The 19983-nt window shown below is 44.5% G+C and overlaps 1 protein-coding gene across 1 annotated transcript; it reads right to left on the reverse strand.

Moving 5' to 3' along the window:
• Positions 1–1306: 1306 nt before the first annotated feature.
• Positions 1307–19849, reverse strand: zdhhc14 (zDHHC palmitoyltransferase 14; the record flags this gene model as incomplete). Its single annotated transcript, XM_084484268.1, has 10 exons — positions 19257–19849; positions 16935–17095; positions 15738–15893; positions 14894–15031; positions 3921–3984; positions 2963–3065; positions 2308–2417; positions 1947–2049; positions 1496–1825; positions 1307–1381 (listed from the first exon to the last, which is right to left on the reverse strand). Exons 1-10 carry the CDS (start codon positions 19508–19510, stop codon positions 1307–1309), a joined length of 1494 nt encoding a protein of 497 aa, XP_084340394.1. The 5' UTR covers positions 19511–19849.
• Positions 19850–19983: the final 134 nt, after the last annotated feature.

Genomic DNA, 19983 nt, shown 5'->3' on the forward strand with positions numbered 1-19983 from the left:
TCTTGTAACTTATGGCCTATCAGAAGGAAATGCTCCTTTGCCTTGTGATTTTGATAGGTTGTAAAAGCAACCCCCAAATGTTATCCCTAAAAGTAATTTTCAAAAGAATTTCCTAATTAAGTCACAATAAAAGCTGTGAATTTATTACGATCAAGAGTTGATACTTGGCACACAATCGCATTAATGCAAAAATTCCAACATAACCGGACTGAATGAGTCCGTCCAATGAGCTTCCAGACATGTTCCGCAGAGAGGCCGTGAGCCTCAGACGCCACGGCCGGATTGGCTAAGGTCCCTTACTAAGATGGAACGCCATCAGAATAATTTCACACAAACAACTACTATCGACAAGATACGCTATCTTGTCGGTCCTATTGGCAACAGTTGTAGACCACAGCCACACACAATAGAACCACAATGACGTCACATCTGACTTGTTGACTGGATACTTCACATGAGTGACTGAGGAATAACACGCTCAACCCTGGCACTGTTTCTGCCTTGCTCGACGGATCCAAGGATCGCCCGAGCTCGGTCCAGGGAACGTAGAGCCTCCTTCGAAAACAGTTTGTCATTGTTGGCATGGCGCCGTGTTGCTGTGGAGGAATTCACAGTTGATGGGTAACCGTTCCCCCTCACACAATGCGACCTCAGTCATAACTACTGCAGAGTCCCTGGGTCACGTACCAGCATACCTGCACGCTCACCAGTCAGAGCTGGGAGATAGGAGCTTTTGCTCTGGGCCATGATTATCGTTTTGGCACTGGAGCTGCCTGTGGTAAACAATGAACCAAAGACGCGTGTGTGCGTGTGGGTGTGTGAGTTCCGGAGTGCAGTGAGGTCAGAAAAAAAAAATACAAGACGTCGTCTTGGTCCTGAGAAAGTGGTGGTATTAACGGAATGACTAAAATGGCCGCCTTTTACTTTTTTGCTCACCCAGGGAATTCTCACAAAGATCTCCTGGAGTTCCAGGAAACGGACCACAGAGGGTTAGTTTGTAGTGCATTAGTGATGTGCCCAGAACACGGCCTCAGTGTAACATACATGGCATCCCAGGTGTCTTCCTATTGGTCTTCATAGGGTGTGTTTCCCACAGGCCATTCATTATATAAATGTTCAGACACCACTGCAGCACCCGAGTAAACCGTCTCAGAATCCACAGTCCTTAAAGGTCAGGGCGGGGTCCAGGGTGACCCCGCCCTGAACCCCTGTGTGTGTGTGTGTGTGTGTGTGTGTGTGTGTGTGTGTGTGTGTGTGTGTGTGTGTGTGTGTGTGTGTGTGTGTGTGTGTGTGTGTGTGTGTGATGTCACACGGTGCTCAGCTTCACCAGACCACGGACCGAGCTGTCGTGCAGAGAGTCCTGGCTGGCCAGGTCGTACACCTGGGACAGACCGCCGGCGTGGTGGTGGGCGTGGCCGTGGGCGGGGCATGGTGGTGGAGGAGGAGGAGGAGGAGGAGGAGGAGGGGGCGGCGACGAGGGGGGTGGGGGAGGCGCAGACGGCGGCGACTGGGGAGGCGGGGGCGTGTCCTCGTGACCCATGAAGTGATGGAGGTGGTGGTGGTGGTGGTGGTGGTGGCGGCAGCGCGCCTCGGCCTCTTTCAGCAGGAGCATGTCGCCCGTGCAGCCCAGGCTGGGGCCGGTGGCGCTGGAGGAGGGGGGCAGCGAGGGCTGGCTGGGGGACAGGTAGGAGCAGGGACCAGCCCCGTCGCCCAGGGAGGTCTTGCCCGACAGGGGCGCCAGGACCACGGGGTCGGCGTGGAGCAGCGGGGTGGCGGCGGCCTGCAGGACGAACTTGGTGCTCTGGATGCACTGGTCCTGGTCACACTGAGGGGGCGAGAGAGCATGGGAAAGAGCATGAGAGAGAGATAGAGAGAGGATGAGGGAGAGAGAGAGAGACAGACAGGCAGACAGATCAAATAAGCAAAGGATCTTTTTCTGGTCATACCATGTGACTGTAGAGTGGAGTGGGCGTGTACAAACTGGTGCCGTTGGAATGAGACAGTGGCTGGGGGTCATCTGACTGTATGAGACCTCTCCTGTCAATCAGACTAGAGAGAAAGGGTTGAAAAGGCTGAAACATTAAGAAAGAAAGAACCCAGGAGAAATAGGGATGCCTATGTGAGAGTGTGAGAGAGACTATGTGTGAGATGCCTGAGGTGAGAGAGAGAGAGAGAGAGAGAGAGAGAGAGAGAGAGAGAGAGAGAGAGAGAGAGAGAGAGAGAGAGAGAGAGAGAGAGAGAGAGAGAGAGAGAGAGAGAGAGAGAGAGAGAGAGAGAGAGAGAGAGAGAGAGAGATAGTGTTCTGACCTGGGGGGGACTGGACCACAGAGGGCAGCGCAGCAGTTGGTCAGGATGCTGCCATAGCTGTAGGGGTTATAGTTGTCCTTGCCTCTCTTAGTGGACCAGGCACCCTTAATCTGAACCAGGCCCAGGACCCCAAGAGCCGACCCAGGAACCAGGACAGACACACAGAGGAATGGGAGGCAGAGAAGAAGACGTGCTTACAAAAAATACAATTACTAAAGCGTATTTAGTTACTAAAACAGTTACTATAGACCACCAGGTAAGATTTCACAAAATAATAAGGAACATAATATATGACATTTATCGCAAACAGATTCTTTCTTCAGCCAAACATTTAAGTTCCTCAAGACAGCAAAATGGGTTAAATGGGTAGCAATTAATCCAACTATAGTTGCCCAAATTAAGGACATTTGCATTGGGCGCCCTTAGTCGCCTACAACAGGGTTAGGTTTTCCTCTTTCAGTTATGTTTAAGGGTTCACTTTTTAATTCAAGGAATTAGTTTTAGGGTTAAGGGTTTCTACTAGGGTTCGGTTTTGGGGTTTTGTTTTTGCTTTAAGGGTTTGGGTTTCCTCTCATTAAGTATTCTGATTGATGGTTTGGTTTTGGGTTTGAGGGTTTCCCCTTAGAGTTAGGTCTGAGGGTTTTAAGGTACTCACATCCTCATTGGTGGTCTGGTTGGAGCTGATGAGGTATGTGTGGAACCCGGACAGACCCACGATGGACCAGACAGAGAAGAAACACACCACCACCTCCAGGACAGTGCCAGGAGTTAAGGAGAACCAGTGACACAATTACACACACACATAACCCGGGCAGAGACAACCAAAGCCGAACAATACAGTTTCCTGTCTGGGATTAATGAAGTACAACTTATTTGATGTTGTCATTCCCAAAAGTAATAATTTCTTTAGAATATAAAAACATTTTCCTTAAACAGTGGAAGACAATTGTCTTTGGTGGGACATATAGAGACAATTCACAACAAACAAACAAGCAACTGAAGAAAGAAGGGTGATACGTCTTATTATATGCTATAGAGGTTAATGTGCGGACTTGTGTGGTGGAACATTTGTGAGCCGTGCTTGTCTTAACCTGTAAACGACCATCATGTGGGCTCTGTCAAATGTAAATGAGGTCTGTGTATTATCTTGGTCAGCATCCTGTGAATCGACATTGTCTTCGTCACAGTTTATCGTCTCGGTCATCTTGAAGGTAAAGACTCTGATGTTGGATGCATGCCTACACCCCGACAGTCTTGTGTGATGAGAATGGCCCTTAATCATTTTAACATACACACACCAACACACACACGCACACACACACACTGACACAATGTCAAGGACTGCGGTATAATCCCATCAGGATGGAAAGTGTGTCTAAATAGCATGTGACGTTGGCAATGCATGCTGGGACATATTGACCACTCAGTAGTGATTGAGTCACGTCTATTGACTGACCTGCTGATGTAGTGAGTCATACAGCATGAACAAGAGGTAGGGAAAGGGAGAAAGAAGGATAAGGGGTAGAGGGAGGGAAGAGGGCATGAGAGAAAAGGGAGGAGAGAAGGGGATGGGAGGAAAGGAGAAGACACCAGAGGAAGCTTACAACACACACACACAGAAAGGATATCTGGCTGGACTGTCTTTGAGTGCACTGAGAAATCCTGTCCTATTGGATCCTGAGAGAGAGAGAGAGAGAGAGAGAGAGAGAGAGAGAGAGAGAGAGAGAGAGAGAGAGAGAGAGAGAGAGAGAGAGAGAGAGAGAGAGAGAGAGAGAGAGAGATTATTAGTATAATACATAATACATTGGTCTGAACTGAGTCAATTGATTCAACTGCTTTAGTCTCTCAACTGTACCGCCATTGTTGACACACACTTCAGCCTCAGATCAAATGCTTTTAGTGTGAATGGTGTGTGTGTCCCTAGCACAACATAGGTCCAGAAAACAAAACATTCTTGGAATAATATTTAACAAAGGAAAATGGTCAGATGATGCCAATGATGAATCAGCTGGTTCTGGGGTCAAATGTGCTCGCGGCACGTTCATCTCTGACCTTCTAGTGCGTGTGCAAAATGAACACGACAAGGCCATCTCATGACTAGTCCTAATAAACTCTTCACATGCTCTTTAAAAGAAAATCAATTCCACTGTTATGTTACAAAATGCACCCCAGGCAGTTTTTATCATATACATATTTCATATTCAGTGATTGCTCGCCAGTTGCAAATTTATAAAGACACACAACACTTACTCCAAATAACATGGGAACACTAGAGGGCAGAATATTGGAGTGGATAGTGTGTTAGACTCCCAGCCAAAGGGAACAGGGTTCGATTCCCAGTGTCTGCAGCCTCGTAGGCACCCTTGACGAGATGCCTGATCCTTAATGAAATGGATATGAATTCAATGTTAATCCCCCTGGAAGAGAGCATCTCTTCAACAAGATGAAGGCAAGAAGTGTAGGATTTGGTGCTCCTTTTTTATACCTCAGGACAAAGTGCTCAATCTTTTTTCCAAGATTGATTTGCTTGATCGATCGATCAATGGTAGAAATAGTGGAGGTTACAAACACCCCCCCCCCCCCCCCACACACACACACACACACACACACACACACACATTTCTCAGACCAGATGAGACAAGGCAGCGGCTTCTTTGCCCTTTCAGAGGGGTAGGGGGGGATAGGAAGAGGATGGAAGACGAGGACAGAGGGAGTGGAGGGTGATTGATGGAAGAGCTTCATCACTTTCATTAACAGATGAGGAGGAGGAGGAAGAGGAGGAGGAGGAGGAGGGAGACAGGGAGGAGGTCAAGGAGGTAGACAGGGAGGAGGAGGGGGAGAGGGAGGAGGAGAAGGTGGAGGGAGACAGGGACGAGGAGGAAGACAGGGACAGGGAGGAGGGGGAGAGGGATGATGGGAAGGAGAAGGGAGAGAGGGACGAGGAGAAAGAGTGTTGAGGAGGAGGCGTAAGGGTGACTTTGTGTGGCAGTGGCGAGACGTGGGTAGGCGACTGAGTCAGGGAGACGGCAGTAAATCTGTGGACTGGCAAGGCAATAATGCCCTCATACAGACACATGACCCTGCATGACCCTGGTGGAAATTAATCTCAAACAAGCCCTTTGAGACTGTAGCCGTGATAAAGTGCTGAATAAATAAACTTGACTTTACCTGACCTGTCTTTTATCCAAGAGCAATTGTGTTGAATATAATGGATGTCCCATATCCCAAAAGGGCATAGAGAATATAGTAGCACATTTTTAATTCATGTAATAAAAATGTAAAAACATTGCATAAAAGGAATGACTTATAAATGACTTCTGATGAAGTGTATGACACACACACAAAGGGATCAGGAGATAGAGAGAGTCGGAGAGAGAACGAGAGGAGACCCATAGAAAGAGAGTGAGAGGGAATACAACTCGGGTCAGAGTTGTGTATTCCCTAGGACTAGTACTTCAGAGCCAGACAAGCTCTAGCCCTGATTATTCTAAGCATAGACATTGTCTCCTCACTAGGTGCTTTGAGGACGGTTGACCTTTGACCTACTCTCTCGACACACTAATGTGTGGAGGAGGAAGTCAGTTGAATTTCCTCTAAATCTTGCCTACTGCTCCTGTAAAGTGCACACTGCCTCAACCAACACCAACACCCCACTATATAATGGCGCGTTTCCACCAGCGGGTGCGGGTCGGTTCGGTATACAAGATGTGGCATGGTTCGCGTTACCAACGCCAAAAGTGGGCGGGGTCCGGACTGAGCCGTGATGAGCCGTACTCGTCTAGCAGTACTCCGTTTGGGTACGGAGACGTCTGAAAGGGTGCCGGTGTTACACCGAATTCTGCGACCCACCGAAAAGTGTGACCCCAGGGGGCGGGTCTTTCTTTTCTTGATACAAACGTTAATTCTAAACAACCTTTTACACAGTAGCCTATAATAGGAAATGCCCAAAGGTAAATCTACGTAATTAAAGACTGACTGTAGCTTTTAATGGGGAAAGAAGCAACGGTGATGGACCGTACTAAACGCCCTAAAATCTATTTATTAAGCACATTTATTAACAAGGTGAGGGGGTGGGGAGATCTTATTTATGTTTTTGTTATAATGCACACCGTTTTTTCGACTTCATGGCTGTCTATTTCAAACTCGTGCTGTGTGCATGTATGCAGAAAATGTGCAACAGCGCCCCCTGGGGTCACACTTTTCGGTGGGTCGCAGAATTCGGTGTAACACCGGCAAGTTTGAGCTACACACGGCGTCCGTTGATTGGTGGACAGAATCGTCACTTCCGTGCGACAGGAGGATAATAACAAACAAACACAGTACCCGTGAGGTATTTCTGGACAACGGCGAAAGCTTCATTCATTGAAGGAAATGTCGCACAAAAGTTTGACGTCCAAATAAAAAGAATGTTAAAAAAAATTAAAAAGTTTGACGTCCTTCTTGGACGTCCTACATTGATGCTCTTTATTCATCGTGCCACGTTCTTCTTTTTCCTTGGACTTATTAGCAGGCTACACTGAGTCGGGCTGCTATGAGATCACGATGCTTACATAGCTGCCGTGGCTGTCGCCGTCCGGCTTAAACCCCGCCCTACCATAACAGAGACTAGGTAGACTTTGACCATAACCCTTATGGTAGGGCGGGGTTTAAGCCGGATGGCGGCGGTGGAAACGCGAGCCGTAACCAGAGCCGGATTAAATAAATGGACTACACTAGGCAGACTGTATTTTTTGGGCCCCCCTCCATCGATGTTATTCATAAATTGAAATCTGAAACTTACCAAAGTTACTAATAAAAGTTAATTCACATTTTACATAGCATAGTCTTTGGTTACAAGTTGGTTATTTGTACGCCAAAATAAGTCATGTGTTGTATATTAGTCTATCAGACTATTTTTTTATTTTTATTATTTATATGTTATTACACGGCTCCATTAAATGCTATTAAATTATCCTTATCTCTTATCCATTGCCAGTGTCATTGTTAAGGCAGTAGTACCAGTAAATCACCAATAGGTGTCAGCATTGCAGGTTCACAGTTGTCGGACGGCTCGTGATTTTCACATGATTTTTGGGGAGGGGTTTGAGTCCGTCCGCCATGATGGCATCCACGGCTATCGGTTGCCAGGGGCAACGTTGTCAGAGCGGCATAGAGACAGATGAGGAAATACGCGACATAGAGACGCAGGAGACATTACGAGATAGAAATAAAGAAATAAATGGAGAAGAATAAGGCGAAGGAAAAGGGTCCTAGTGAAAATGCAGAGAACACACTCTCATCGACGAAAATCGGCCAAGATTATCCTGTCTCTAGTGTTCCAAGATATAATCTCATCAACTCCAAGAGCACCCGATCGCAAAATCGGGGTTATCCAACATGATAGATATTTTCGGAATGTTGAGTGAAGGGCAATTTCCACCAGAACCGTCACGGAAGCGGCACGGCAATAAAAACGTTCGCCGAAGACATTAAGCCCAGTTCAGACCAAAGATTCGCGACGCAACGACTTGCAACGAGACGGTTTTAGAACGTCGCAGGGGAAAAGTTGCAGCAGTGTGAACTGGTCGTCGCAAGGCGTCGCAAGGCGTTGCAAGGAGTCGCCAAAGATTGAACATGTCAAATCGCCAGGTCCAGTTTTAGAACGCAACGACGTGGCTATTTCTCTTCAGCCAATCAGGACACAGCACAGAACAATTTAGGCTTATTAAATAGGCCTTCAAGTTGTAGATCCTTATCTTTGGTTCCAGAACAACGATTGTAGATAACGTTAGGCTTGAGCTGATTCATTGACATTATTTTAACGGGACCACCGTTACCGTTACATGTTAGCCGTTGTTATGGTTACATGCTGCCAGTCCGACATGTTCCCATTCCGACAGTCCTGTGCGCGTATGCAAATTAGTCATGTGCGCCAAACAGAAGAAGGGCCCTATCTTGCGCCCGGCGCAATTTACTTTCTACACCGACGCATGTGTCGTTGCTAGTTTGCACCCGGCGCAAAGCTGATTTTCCCCCGCAGCAACCAGGCACCACTACACTTGCATGTTAAATATATGATGTCAAAGATTATGCATACGTGTGAAACTGCATAGAAATAGCGTGTGGATTGTGGAAACATTTTTTTTTTCCATAGGGCTGCATGAATGAACATGAATGAAGTATATAAGCTATGCCATGCGTTAAAATAATAATAATAATAATAATAATAATAATAATAATAATAATAATAATAATAATAATAACAATAATACATTCGAGAAAGTATATTCCAGGCTTCCAAAACAAAATCTAGTTTTAGGGTAAATGATTGGTTAAATGATTTGGGAAAGAACAGCTGATACAGCGGTAAATTGTAGGCCTACTTTTAAATCAATGTCATCTGCAAACACCGTACAGCAAACACATATGTTCTTGACAAAGACATCGTGTACAAGCCCATTACTTTTAGGATTTATGAGTATTTGATCGTGAGAAAACATAGTTTTACCGCGAGTGAGTGTTTAAAAGAATGAATGAATGCGGGTGTGTGTGTGCGCGCCCATCTAAACACACGCAAATTAAACAAAGTGTATGAGAAGGAAATCGAGTCAGTCGACCTGCGATAAGCAGCTGATTCTGAACGAACTCGTCTTCGAGTTAAATGTTAAATGTTAAATCTAAATGTTAAATCTATATCTAAATGTTAAATGTTAAATCTAAATGTTAAATCTAAATCTAAATGTTAAATCTAAATCTAAATGTTAAATCTAAATCTAAATGTTAAATGTTAAATGTTAAATCTAAATGTTAAATGTTAAATCTAAATGTTAAATCTAAATGGGTCGCCAAGTGTAAAGCTAAATGTTTATGCTTTACACTTGGCGACCCATTTAGATTTAACATTTACATTTACCATTTAACATTTATATTTATATTTAACATTTAGATTTAGATTTAACATTTAGATTTAGATTTAAAATTTAGATTTAACATTTAACATTTACATTTAACATTTAGATTTAACATTTAACATTTAGATATGAATTTAAGATTTAGATTTAGATATAGGCCTAACATTTAGATTTAGATTTAACATTTAGATTTAACATTTAACATTTAGATATAAATGTAACATTTAGATTTAACATTTACATTTAGATTTAACATTTAGATATAACATTTAGATTTAGATATAACATTTATATATAATTTTTAACATGGATTTTTTACATTTGAACATATTGTTGAAAATTACATATAACGTGTTGTTTTACATGAATTTCTGTCTCAAATGTGAGGAAAATGCGCTAAATGTGAGGAAAGTGAGCTAAATGTTGAAAATGTATCAGCTAAAAAAATGTAACCGAATTTTTACAAACGGCACCCCATACTAAACAAACTAAGCTCCAGCGAATTACTACAATGCAGACGTAGTGGAGAATGGCGAAACACAGCAACTCTAGCCTACTCTCAACCAAAATAAAACTAATCGTAAACCTAAGTTAGGTTACTATTTAGCAGGATGGAAGTGATGCTGATGCGGCTCTCAGCTGTGCCAGAGCGTTCACAGCTGCTAGGGAGACCACCTGCCGTCGCCGCCCGGTGCAGCAGTGTGAACTGCCCCGTTTTTAGAACGTCTCAGCCCGTCTCGTCGCAAGGAGTCGCAAGGAGTTGCGAGTTGCAAGCAATTGCGTCGCGAATCTTTAGTCTGAACTGGGCTTAAGTGTATGAGAAGGAAATCGAGTCAGTCGACCTGCGATAAGCAGCTGATTCTGAACGAACTCGTCTTCGAGATGGACGTGTTCTAACGCATTTGTAATCAATGAAATGTTAACACAACAGTATATATCCGACCATTTAATTTTCGAAATTTTAGGTGAAGCCGAGCTTCCCTTGCAGTCGAGAAGTCGCCACTACGAAAGAATGCAATGTATCCAACTAGCGGGATCTAAACAAACTAAACTCCAGCGAATTACTACAATGCAGACGTAGGAGAATGGCGAAACACAGCAACTCTAGTCTACTCTCAACCAAAATAAAACTAATCGCAAACCTAAGTTAGGTTACTATTTAGCAGGATGGAAGTGATGCTGATGCGGCTCTCAGCTGTGCCAGAGCGTTCACAGTTACTAGGGAGACCACCTGCCGTCGCCGCCCGGTGCAGCAGTGTGAACTGCCCCGTTTTTAGAACGTCTCAGCCCGTCTCGTCGCAAGGAGTCGCAAGGAGTTGCGAGTTGCAAGCAGTTGCAAGCAGTTGCGTCGCGAATCTTTGGTCTGAACTGGGCTTTAGAAACCATTATAGTCAATGTAGGCTATTCCACTGGATACGGCAGCGGCACGGAACCAAACCGGCACTACTTTTTTTGAAAGTTGCCGGTTCGCAGCCGTGTCTCACAACACTTGTACAGCCATTCAGTTTATGATGTTTATGATCTTTATTCATTAATTGCGCCGCGGCCGAACTGACACGGATATTCTCTGATATTATGTAAGCATAAGCACCGCGGAAACCACTGCTGTCAAAAGACGCTGATCCATCTTCACTGTTGACGCGAGTTGCTCTAGTTCTACCTCCACAGCCCTACTGCGGTCAAGCCAGCCGACACTTCGAAAACGACAGTCAAGGCAGCCGACCCAGCTTTTTGCTGTACGCGTATATACTAGCCATTACGGTAATAGCGTCTCAGAACTGTTTTTAAAAAAAATGCACTCGTCGGGTATACTAATTGACAGTCAATAGAAGCCTTATCAATTTAAAAAGAAACGCCCTGTTATCCCAAACTAATTCCACATCAGGGTTATAGTACACGACCCCATAGTGTGACCCAGTAAGTTTCAAGACATTCTGATGTGTAGTTTCAGAATAAAAGTCCACCAAATATTAACATATGACACAAATTACATTAATTTGGATTTCAATTAAAAGAAAACGCCCTGTTATCCCAAACTAATTCCACATCAGGGTTATAGTACACGACCCCATAGTGGGACCCAGTAAGTTTCAAGACATTCTGATGTGTAGTTTCAGAATAAAAGTCCACCAAATATTAACATATGACACAAATTACATGAATTTGGATTTCAATTAAAAGAAAACGCCCTTTTATCCCAGACTAATTCCACATCAGAGTTATAGTACACGACCCCATAGTGGGACCCAGTAAGTTTCAAGACATTCTGATGTGTAGTTTCAGAATAAAAGTCCACCAAATATTAACATATGAGACAAATTACATGAATTTGGATTTCAATTAAAAGAAAACGCCCTGTTATCCCAGACTAATTCCACATCAGGGTTATAGTACACAACCCCATAGTGGGACCCAGTAAGTTTCAAGACATTCTGATGTCTGGTTTCAAAATAAAAGTCCACCAAATATGAACATATGAGAAATATTACATGAATCTGGCTTTCAATTAAAAGAAAACGCCCTGTTATCCCAAACTAATTCCACATCATAATTATAGTACTCAACCCCATAGTGGGACCCAGTAAGTTTCAAGACATTCTGATGTCTGGTTTCAAAATAAAAGTCCACCAAATGTTAGCATATGAGACAAATTACATGAATTTGGATTTCAATTAAAAGAAAACGCCCTGTTATCCCAGAGTAATTCCACATCAGAGTTATAGTACATTACCCCATAGTTTCACCCAGTAAGTTTCAAGACATTCTGATGTCTGGTTTCAAAATAAAAGTCCACCAAATATTAACATATGAGACATATTACATATGAATTTGGATTCAATTTAAAAGGAAATGCCCTCTTATCATAGACATTATATATTCAAATTAAAAGTCCTCTCAATGTAAAGATTTCTGATTGATTGACAACATTTCTAGGTATTATTGGTATAATAGTTTTGCCAGGTTTTGCCTAATTTGTTATTTAAAATATGTTAATATTTGGTGGACTTTTATTCTGAAACTACACATCAGAATGTCTTGAAACTTACTGGGTCACTCTATGGGGTCGTGTGCTATAACCCTGATGTGGAATTAGTTTGGGATAACAGGGCGTTTTCTTTCAATTGAAATCCAAATTCATGTAATTTGTCTCATATGCTAATATTTGGTGGACTTTTATTTTGAAACCAGACATCAGAATGTCTTGAAATTTACTGGGTCACACTATGGGGTCGTGTACTATAACCATGATGTGGAATTAATTTGGGATAACAGGGCGTTTTCTTTTAATTGAAAGCCAGATTCATGTAATATTTCTCATATGTTCATATTTGGTGGACTTTTATTTTGAAACCAGACATCAGAATGTCTTGAAACTTACTGGGTCCCACTATGGGGTCGAGTACTATAACCCTGATGTGGAATTCGTTTTGGATAACAGGGCATTTTCTTTTAATTGAAATCCAAATTCATGTAATTTGTGTTATATGTTAATATTTGGTGGACTTTTATTCTGAAACTACACGTCAGAATGTCTTGAAACTTACTGGGTCCCACTATAAAGCCAGATTCATGTAATATTTCTCATATGTTCATATTTGGTGGACTTTTATTTTGAAACCAGACATCAGAATGTCTTGAAACTTACTGGGTCCCACTATGGGGTCGAGTGCTATAACCCTGATGTGGAATTAGTTTGGGATAACAGGGCGTTTTCTTTTAATTGAAAGCCAGATTCATGTAATATTTCTCATATGTTCATATTTGGTGGACTTTTATTTTGAAACCAAACATCAGAATGTCTTGAAACTTACTGGGTCCCAATATGGGGTCGAGTGCTATAACCCTGATGTGGAATTAGTTTGGGATAACAGGGCGTTTTCTTTTAATTGAAATCCAAATTCATGTAATTTGTCTCATATGCTAATATTTGGTGGACTTTTATTTTGAAACCAGACATCAGAATGTCTTGAAACTTACTGGGTCCCACTATGGGGTCGAGTGCTATAACCCTGATGTGGAATTAGTTTGGGATAACAGGGCGTTTTCTTTTAATTGAAAGCCAGATTCATGTAATATTTCTCATATGTTCATATTTGGTGGACTTTTATTTTGAAACCAGACATCAGAATGTCTTGAAACTTACTGGGTCCCACTATGGGGTCGAGTGCTATAACCCTGATGTGGAATTAGTTTGGGATAACAGGGCGTTTTCTTTTAATTGAAAGCCAGATTCATGTAATATTTCTCATATGTTCATATTTGGTGGACTTTTATTTTGAAACCAAACATCAGAATGTCTTGAAACTTACTGGGTCCCACTATGGGGTCGAGTGCTATAACCCTGATGTGGAATTAGTTTGGGATAACAGGGCGTTTTCTTTTAATTGAAATCCAAATTCATGTAATTTGTCTCATATGCTTATATTTGGTGGACTTTTATTTTGAAACCAGACATCAGAATGTCTTGAAATTTACTGGGTCACACTATGGGGTCGTGTACTATAACCCTGAAGTGTAATTAGTCTATGATAACAGGGCGTTTCTTTTTAAATTGATAAGGCTTCTATTGACTGTCAATTGGTATACGCGACGAGTGCATTTAAAAAAAAAAAAAAAACAGTTCTGAGACGCTATTACCGTAATGGCTAGTATATACGCGTACAGCAAAAAGCTTGGTCGGCTGCCTTGACTGTCGTTTTCGAAGCGTCGCCTGGCTTGACCGCAGTACAGCCCTGCAGCGGGCAATTATCGGACAAGATTGCCCTATAGTGTGTGGTGTTCCGTCTTGTGTTCGAATCTCATGTATTTGTATTTACGATCGGAGAGCAACAATCGGCTGAGATTCTCTTTATGTGTGTGGTGTACATTCGACTCAAAAATCGTAGTGTGGGGCAGCCTTCAGTGCGTTGTCCATTTAGGGAACCAGACAAACTGTAGCCCACTTATGGTTTCCTCGACGATCGTGTGAGGCATTGCAGCAGTTATTTCCAGCCATTGTTTAAACAGTACAGAATTGCAACAACCTCCTCTGCTAGCAGCTACCGTGTCAACAATAACGCAAAGCTCAGCTGCACTCGGAGGGGCGTACCTTCCAACATGGCGGGAAGGGGCTCTGTGCCGTGACGACAACTCCTCATTCTCAATAGCCCCCCGCTGTCTCTTCTTTTGTTCCTCTTCATTTTTTTTTCTTTTTACGTTTTGCCACACCCGAAAGCATCTTGAATGTTAGCCTACTCAAAAAACGACCTGCCTGCTAGCTTTATTGTTCCGCTTAGTCTTGTCCCGCTGACCTCCCCTCGGACTTAACTGATTGGCGTTAATGTGACGTAACGTTAAGATAAACAACGTCACTATTTTTAGTTAATTAATATATATTGATATATTAACACTGAAATAAATAGTAGATAGGACATTTGTATAGGCTATTTCTTTTCTTCAATTTTTTTTTTTTTTTTTGTCCTTCTGTCTGGGCCCCCCCCCGCCAATCAGGCCCTAGGCACGTGCCTAGTTTGCCTTTGGGTTAATCCGGCTCTGGCCGTAACTGAGCTGGGCCAAACCGCACATTCACTACTGGGCCGAGGCATGCTGGGCCGAAGCACACCCGCTGGTGGAAACGCGGCATAATAATGGCCCAAGTTACCCCAACTCGGACCAACGGGGAGGGAAGGTCCCGGGACCAGCAGGTGTGTACTCACTGAGGATGACGTGGGTGACGACGAAGGAGAAGATGAAGAGGGTGAGGCAGGAGAGGGAGACGATGAAGAGGTAGAAGTAGCGGTAATTCCTCCTCCCCACACAGTTCCCCACCCAGGGACAGTGGTGGTCGAAACGCTCTGGGGAGGGGGAGAGAGAGAGAGACAGACAGAGAGTGAGTGAGAGGGAGAGAGGCAGAGGGAGAGAGGCAGGGAGAGAGAGAAACAGAGAGAGAGAGAGAGAGAGAGAGAGAAAGAGAGAGAGAGAGAGAGAGAGAGAGAGAGGAAGGAGGAAACACTAACACTAACCCTAACCCAGAGAAAGAGAGAGGTGAGAGTTAATGTCATTGAAAAATGCATCCTAACAATAACACAAATTATATAACCGTCTCTCCCTCTCTCCCATTGAAAGGTGTCATGTTAGTTTGCATTTGTAATCACCACTGTGGCCAACATGTGCAATTACCTACTTCCTAGGCTCCCAGTCTGGACCATGATAACCCTTCTTTGGCTGGTGTCAATCAAATACTCATTTCAGGCATCCTTTCTTTGCTACTATATTCGATTTTTTCTATTATGTTTTTCCTTTATGTACCTTATCTACCTGCAGGTCTCCTAGAGTAAGATGCCCTGCTGCTCATACACCTACCTGCTCCGTCATGACATGCATCTCCAAACAAGTTCACTGTAGAAGTCACTTCTGATAAAGTAACTTAATAGTACTAAATAGTATACAGAGGTACTTTTCCTAGTACTAGTACTATTGGAGTCCTGGTACTTTTGGAACTGGTCCTGGTACTATTGGAGTCCTGGTAGTGGTAGTATTGGAACTGGTCCTGGTACTGACCCACACAGTTGTCACAGAGGCTGCAGTGGGAGGTGCGGGGAGGTCTGAAGATCTTGCAGGTGAAGCAGTACTTGAGCTTGACCGTCTGGCCGTTGATCTGGACCTCTCGGGTCCTGGGGGGCGTCCGGTAGCCCGGCCCGCTGGGACAGCTGGTGTCTGGAAGGCCAAAGGTCAAACGGTTAAAAGACTGTCAAAGGTTAGGCGACAAAATAATTCTTGTGTGAATATGATATAATAACAGCAAGGATTTTAACATTACTACTACTACTAACAATAAAAGTGAATTATTAATTATTGATTAAAAAGTAATGGATCAATCTTCCTCATAAGTGATTTGGTTTCATGAAGGGTTTCTGGTGTGTTATGTGCATGGGACATGTCCATGTGTGTGTATGTCATCGATAATAATAACATTGAGGTAGACATGGCGCGTTCTGGTTCCCCTTAAAGCCTCTTGGTTGATCTTGGAGAGCAGAGAGTGACTAAGCCGCAGTGTGGAGGAGAGAAGTTATGACTTTCTATCACCTACCCTCAGGGAGTAGATATAGGTCACAAAATGGGCTTTGGGAATGAAAATGTCACATGCCTCTGTGACTTATAACATCAATAAAGATGACATCTCAAGGGGTCACTTGTTTTTCATTGTTTCATATTGTTGTTGCATTTGAGTGGGCTGTGCGTAGTGCGTAATGGCTCGGGTGTTTGACTCCCAACTGGGTCCAATCCCCAATATTTGGAGCCTAACCTGTAATCAGAGCTTAACCTCACCTGTAACCTTGAACAAAACGCTAAATCACTACCTGCTCCTTAATGATGGGTATCTCCAGAATCACTGTAACGTAAAGAGTAACCAGTGAAGCCTCAGTTATGGTTCCACGACGACACAACGCAATGACCACACAGTTGTGGTCGCTTCGGCGCAGTCGTGAACCTGTTTTGGTTCTGCGTTGGGTTTTAGTGAACGGACCAATCACAGACCTTGCTGCTGCGTCGCCTCGACGCAAGGTTACAATTTTTGGGAGGCGCACGTCAGGCCCTTGCGGTGGACGCAAGGAGGGTCCACAAGGGTAATGGGTCGTAATGGGTCCGTAAACCCCCTTGTGCTGCGTTGATGTGGAACCATAATTAAGCCTTCACACAGTGTGCGTATTCCTGTTAACCGTCCAGTGAACGGTTTCAACCATGTACTGTAGTTACCTATCTGTCGCTCCAGGTCGGCGGCCTCGTCGGCGGTCGCGCGGGGCAGGACCCCGGGGTCGCTGAAGCTGGCCCGGAACAGCATGCCCATCACGAAGAAGAACAGCACCCCCCCCACCGCCGGGACTGCTGGACTGAGGTTCGACGCCAGGAAGGGACAGCTGCAGGACAGCAGGATGAAAACAAGGATTTAGACGTGTTGGGGGGGCTGAGAACAAACAACCCTCTGGCTGTGAGGGGTAATGGGGACGAGAGCCCTGTGAACAGAGGAAACACAGCTGGCTGTAGGGGGGGGGGGGGGGGGGGGGGGTGGATCCAACACCCATGTTGATATAGAATCATCGACTTTTATCTATTGAAAAGGGGAATGGAATCAGAAAAACACATCTGGATTGGGGAACCAACGACCCTTTCTAAACAGAGAATACTCATCTGTGTAGGGGGTTGAGAGCTGAAAACCTGCCACAAGTATAGAGTATGAAATCAAGACGTATCTGGCTGTAGACAGCAGGATGGTCTTTGGGTCATGGAACCAAAGACCATCTGTTAGATTGTGGCACGAAGCAAATGTGCTACGTTATGTGAAAAGGGCATTGAATCATAAAACCATCTGTCTGTACAAGACACAGACCTTTGTATGATAAATGACAATAAAATAAATAATAAAACACATAACCATCTGTCTGGTATGGAACCAACAACCCACTGTGATTCAAGGGCACTGAGCCAACAACAACCTGTATGTATATGGGGGTACAGAACCAACAACCTTCTGTAAATAGAAAACTTTGAGCATTGAACATTGAGCGGTAGGCAATAGGCATATGGGCAAAGAGCTCACAACCCCCTGTGAATAGGAGGCATGGAACCAACAACCCACTGTGAATGAAGGACACTGAATCAACAACCACCTGTCTACATATGGGGGTAAGGAACTGACAACGGTGTAAGTAGGGCAAGACACCCTGGCACCTTGTGGATAGAGGGGTTTCTAAGGGAATGACCAGTCGACACTGGTTTCTAGAAGCGGACTAGGGTTCAAACTAGGATAGCTCAGTTGCCAGGACGGCTGACTGCAGAAGACCAGTTTCTCCATGAGGAGCAAATCAGTTTGACAACGGTTAAGCCTCTTCTCGTTCAGCGAGCCCGCAGAGCACTCGGTATGAGTAACCGTCGACCGAGACCGTCTCGCAGGGTAACTCATATCCACACACACCGAGCCATCCCTGGTATGTGCTGATCGGAGGAGCCCTCCAGGGGCACAACAACAACCACAGTCTCTTCTTCTGGGCGGCGTGGTCCGCCGGTTGCCAGGGGGATGCAAGCTGTTCCACCACCACCTTGGCAGGAAGGAGGTTACCTAGGAAACCGGAACACCGGGGTGTTTGGAAGTCGTGCTGTGGAATGTGGTGTGGGGGAGGATGAAACACACTTATTTAAAAAGTTACTTGTTTAATTATAGGCTATGGTGTGTTTTAAAAGGGAAGCTGTAGGCGACTGATAGGTCAGACCAGGTCTTCATATCGCCATGGCGTTGGTTTGGGTTGGGGATTTGATAGAGCCCGGCTTGTGGTGGAATAAACTGATTTATAGTCCCATGCACAGTCAGACATCAATGCAAACAGATTGCAAAGGAAGTGTTTTCCAATGCTTGGAGGTTGTTGGGATTTGTAGTTGGCCGGCGTCCACTACAAACAGATGTCTAATAACGTCCTATACCCATAATATGTGTTAGGCCTACTTTATTGGTTTTAGGATGTATTAAGCTTTTGGATAGACCAAGAAGATATGCAAAGACATGTGATCAGTCTAACCCTGCCAACACTGAGGCGAGGAGATAAACAGTGTGTGAGGGTTTAATCTGTCCATGATTGTTTTGTCACTCCGAAACTGGCATCCTCGAGGGAGTCAAGTGGGCACATTGACGGCACGCAATGGTGTGTGTGTGTGTGTGTGTGTGTGTGTGTGTGTGTGTGTGTGTGTGTGTAGTGTGTGTGTGTGTGTGTGTGTGTGTGTGTGTGTGTGTGTGTGTGTGTGTGTGTGTGTGTGTGTGTGTGTCTGTGTGTCTGTGTGTTTGAAATGAAGTGAAGATAGATTATACATTTTAAAAAATCCTTAACGCAACGTCATATTCACGGGATTATTATCATATTCACGGGAGTCTGCTAAACCGAATTGCCCCTTGGGGATAAATAAAGTTGTCTGAATCTGAATCTGAATTATTTATGTCTACGCTGATCGTAAACGGTGAGCTCACGTTTTGAGTGCACGACAGCGCACTGTTTACGATCGCGTGCACTCTCTTCTCTCGTGGCTACTCACTCGAAGGTGAAGAAAAGTCCGCTGGTCATCAGGATGAGAACCAACGTCAGGTAAAACACGCCGGATTGTCTCGCCATCATGATCCTGCCGTTACAGTAGAATTTATTCCTGCCCTGAAAGACCTGCCACTTCCTGCGGTGAGCCCCCTTCCTCGCGAGCGAGCCCTCCGCGGGCGACGAGTTGCGCGTGCATATCTGATTGTACTGGCATTCCCGCACGGGCTCCTGCTCCACCGCGAGATGCATCGGCGACATATGTTGTCGTTCCCGAAAGCCGTTCCGCACAATTAAAAGCAAATTAACATATAAATACGATATTATTTTTTCCACCCCGTTTCTTTTGTATCCGTTTGTTTAAACTCGAATTGATCAAACGGCGGTTATTCCCATGTTAACGTTCATCGGTGGTGGTTCCGTCAGGAATTGGTCGATAGCCTAGGATATAGGTCTGCTTAGAATATCCTTCCATTTTATTTTGGTTCAGCGACTTTGTTGTGGTCTAACTTGTGGTCCTCGTCAGACGTGCGCTCTTCACAAAAAAACAAAAGACCGGTGGTCCCCTCGCGGACCACCGGAGCCAAAATGAGAACCCGACGACCGAAGATCGTCCTTCAGCCTCCGCGTTTAACGTCTCTCTTCTCCGGAGCGTCAAGCCCTCCGCGGGCACCGACACACGAGACAGTTCATCAGACGCGCAGAATGAGGCGTGAGCCGAGACAATTCAGTCA

The sequence above is a fragment of the Micromesistius poutassou genome, assembly GCF_964030765.1.
Source record: "Micromesistius poutassou genome assembly, chromosome: 19".
Lineage (NCBI taxonomy): Eukaryota > Metazoa > Chordata > Actinopteri > Gadiformes > Gadidae > Micromesistius > Micromesistius poutassou.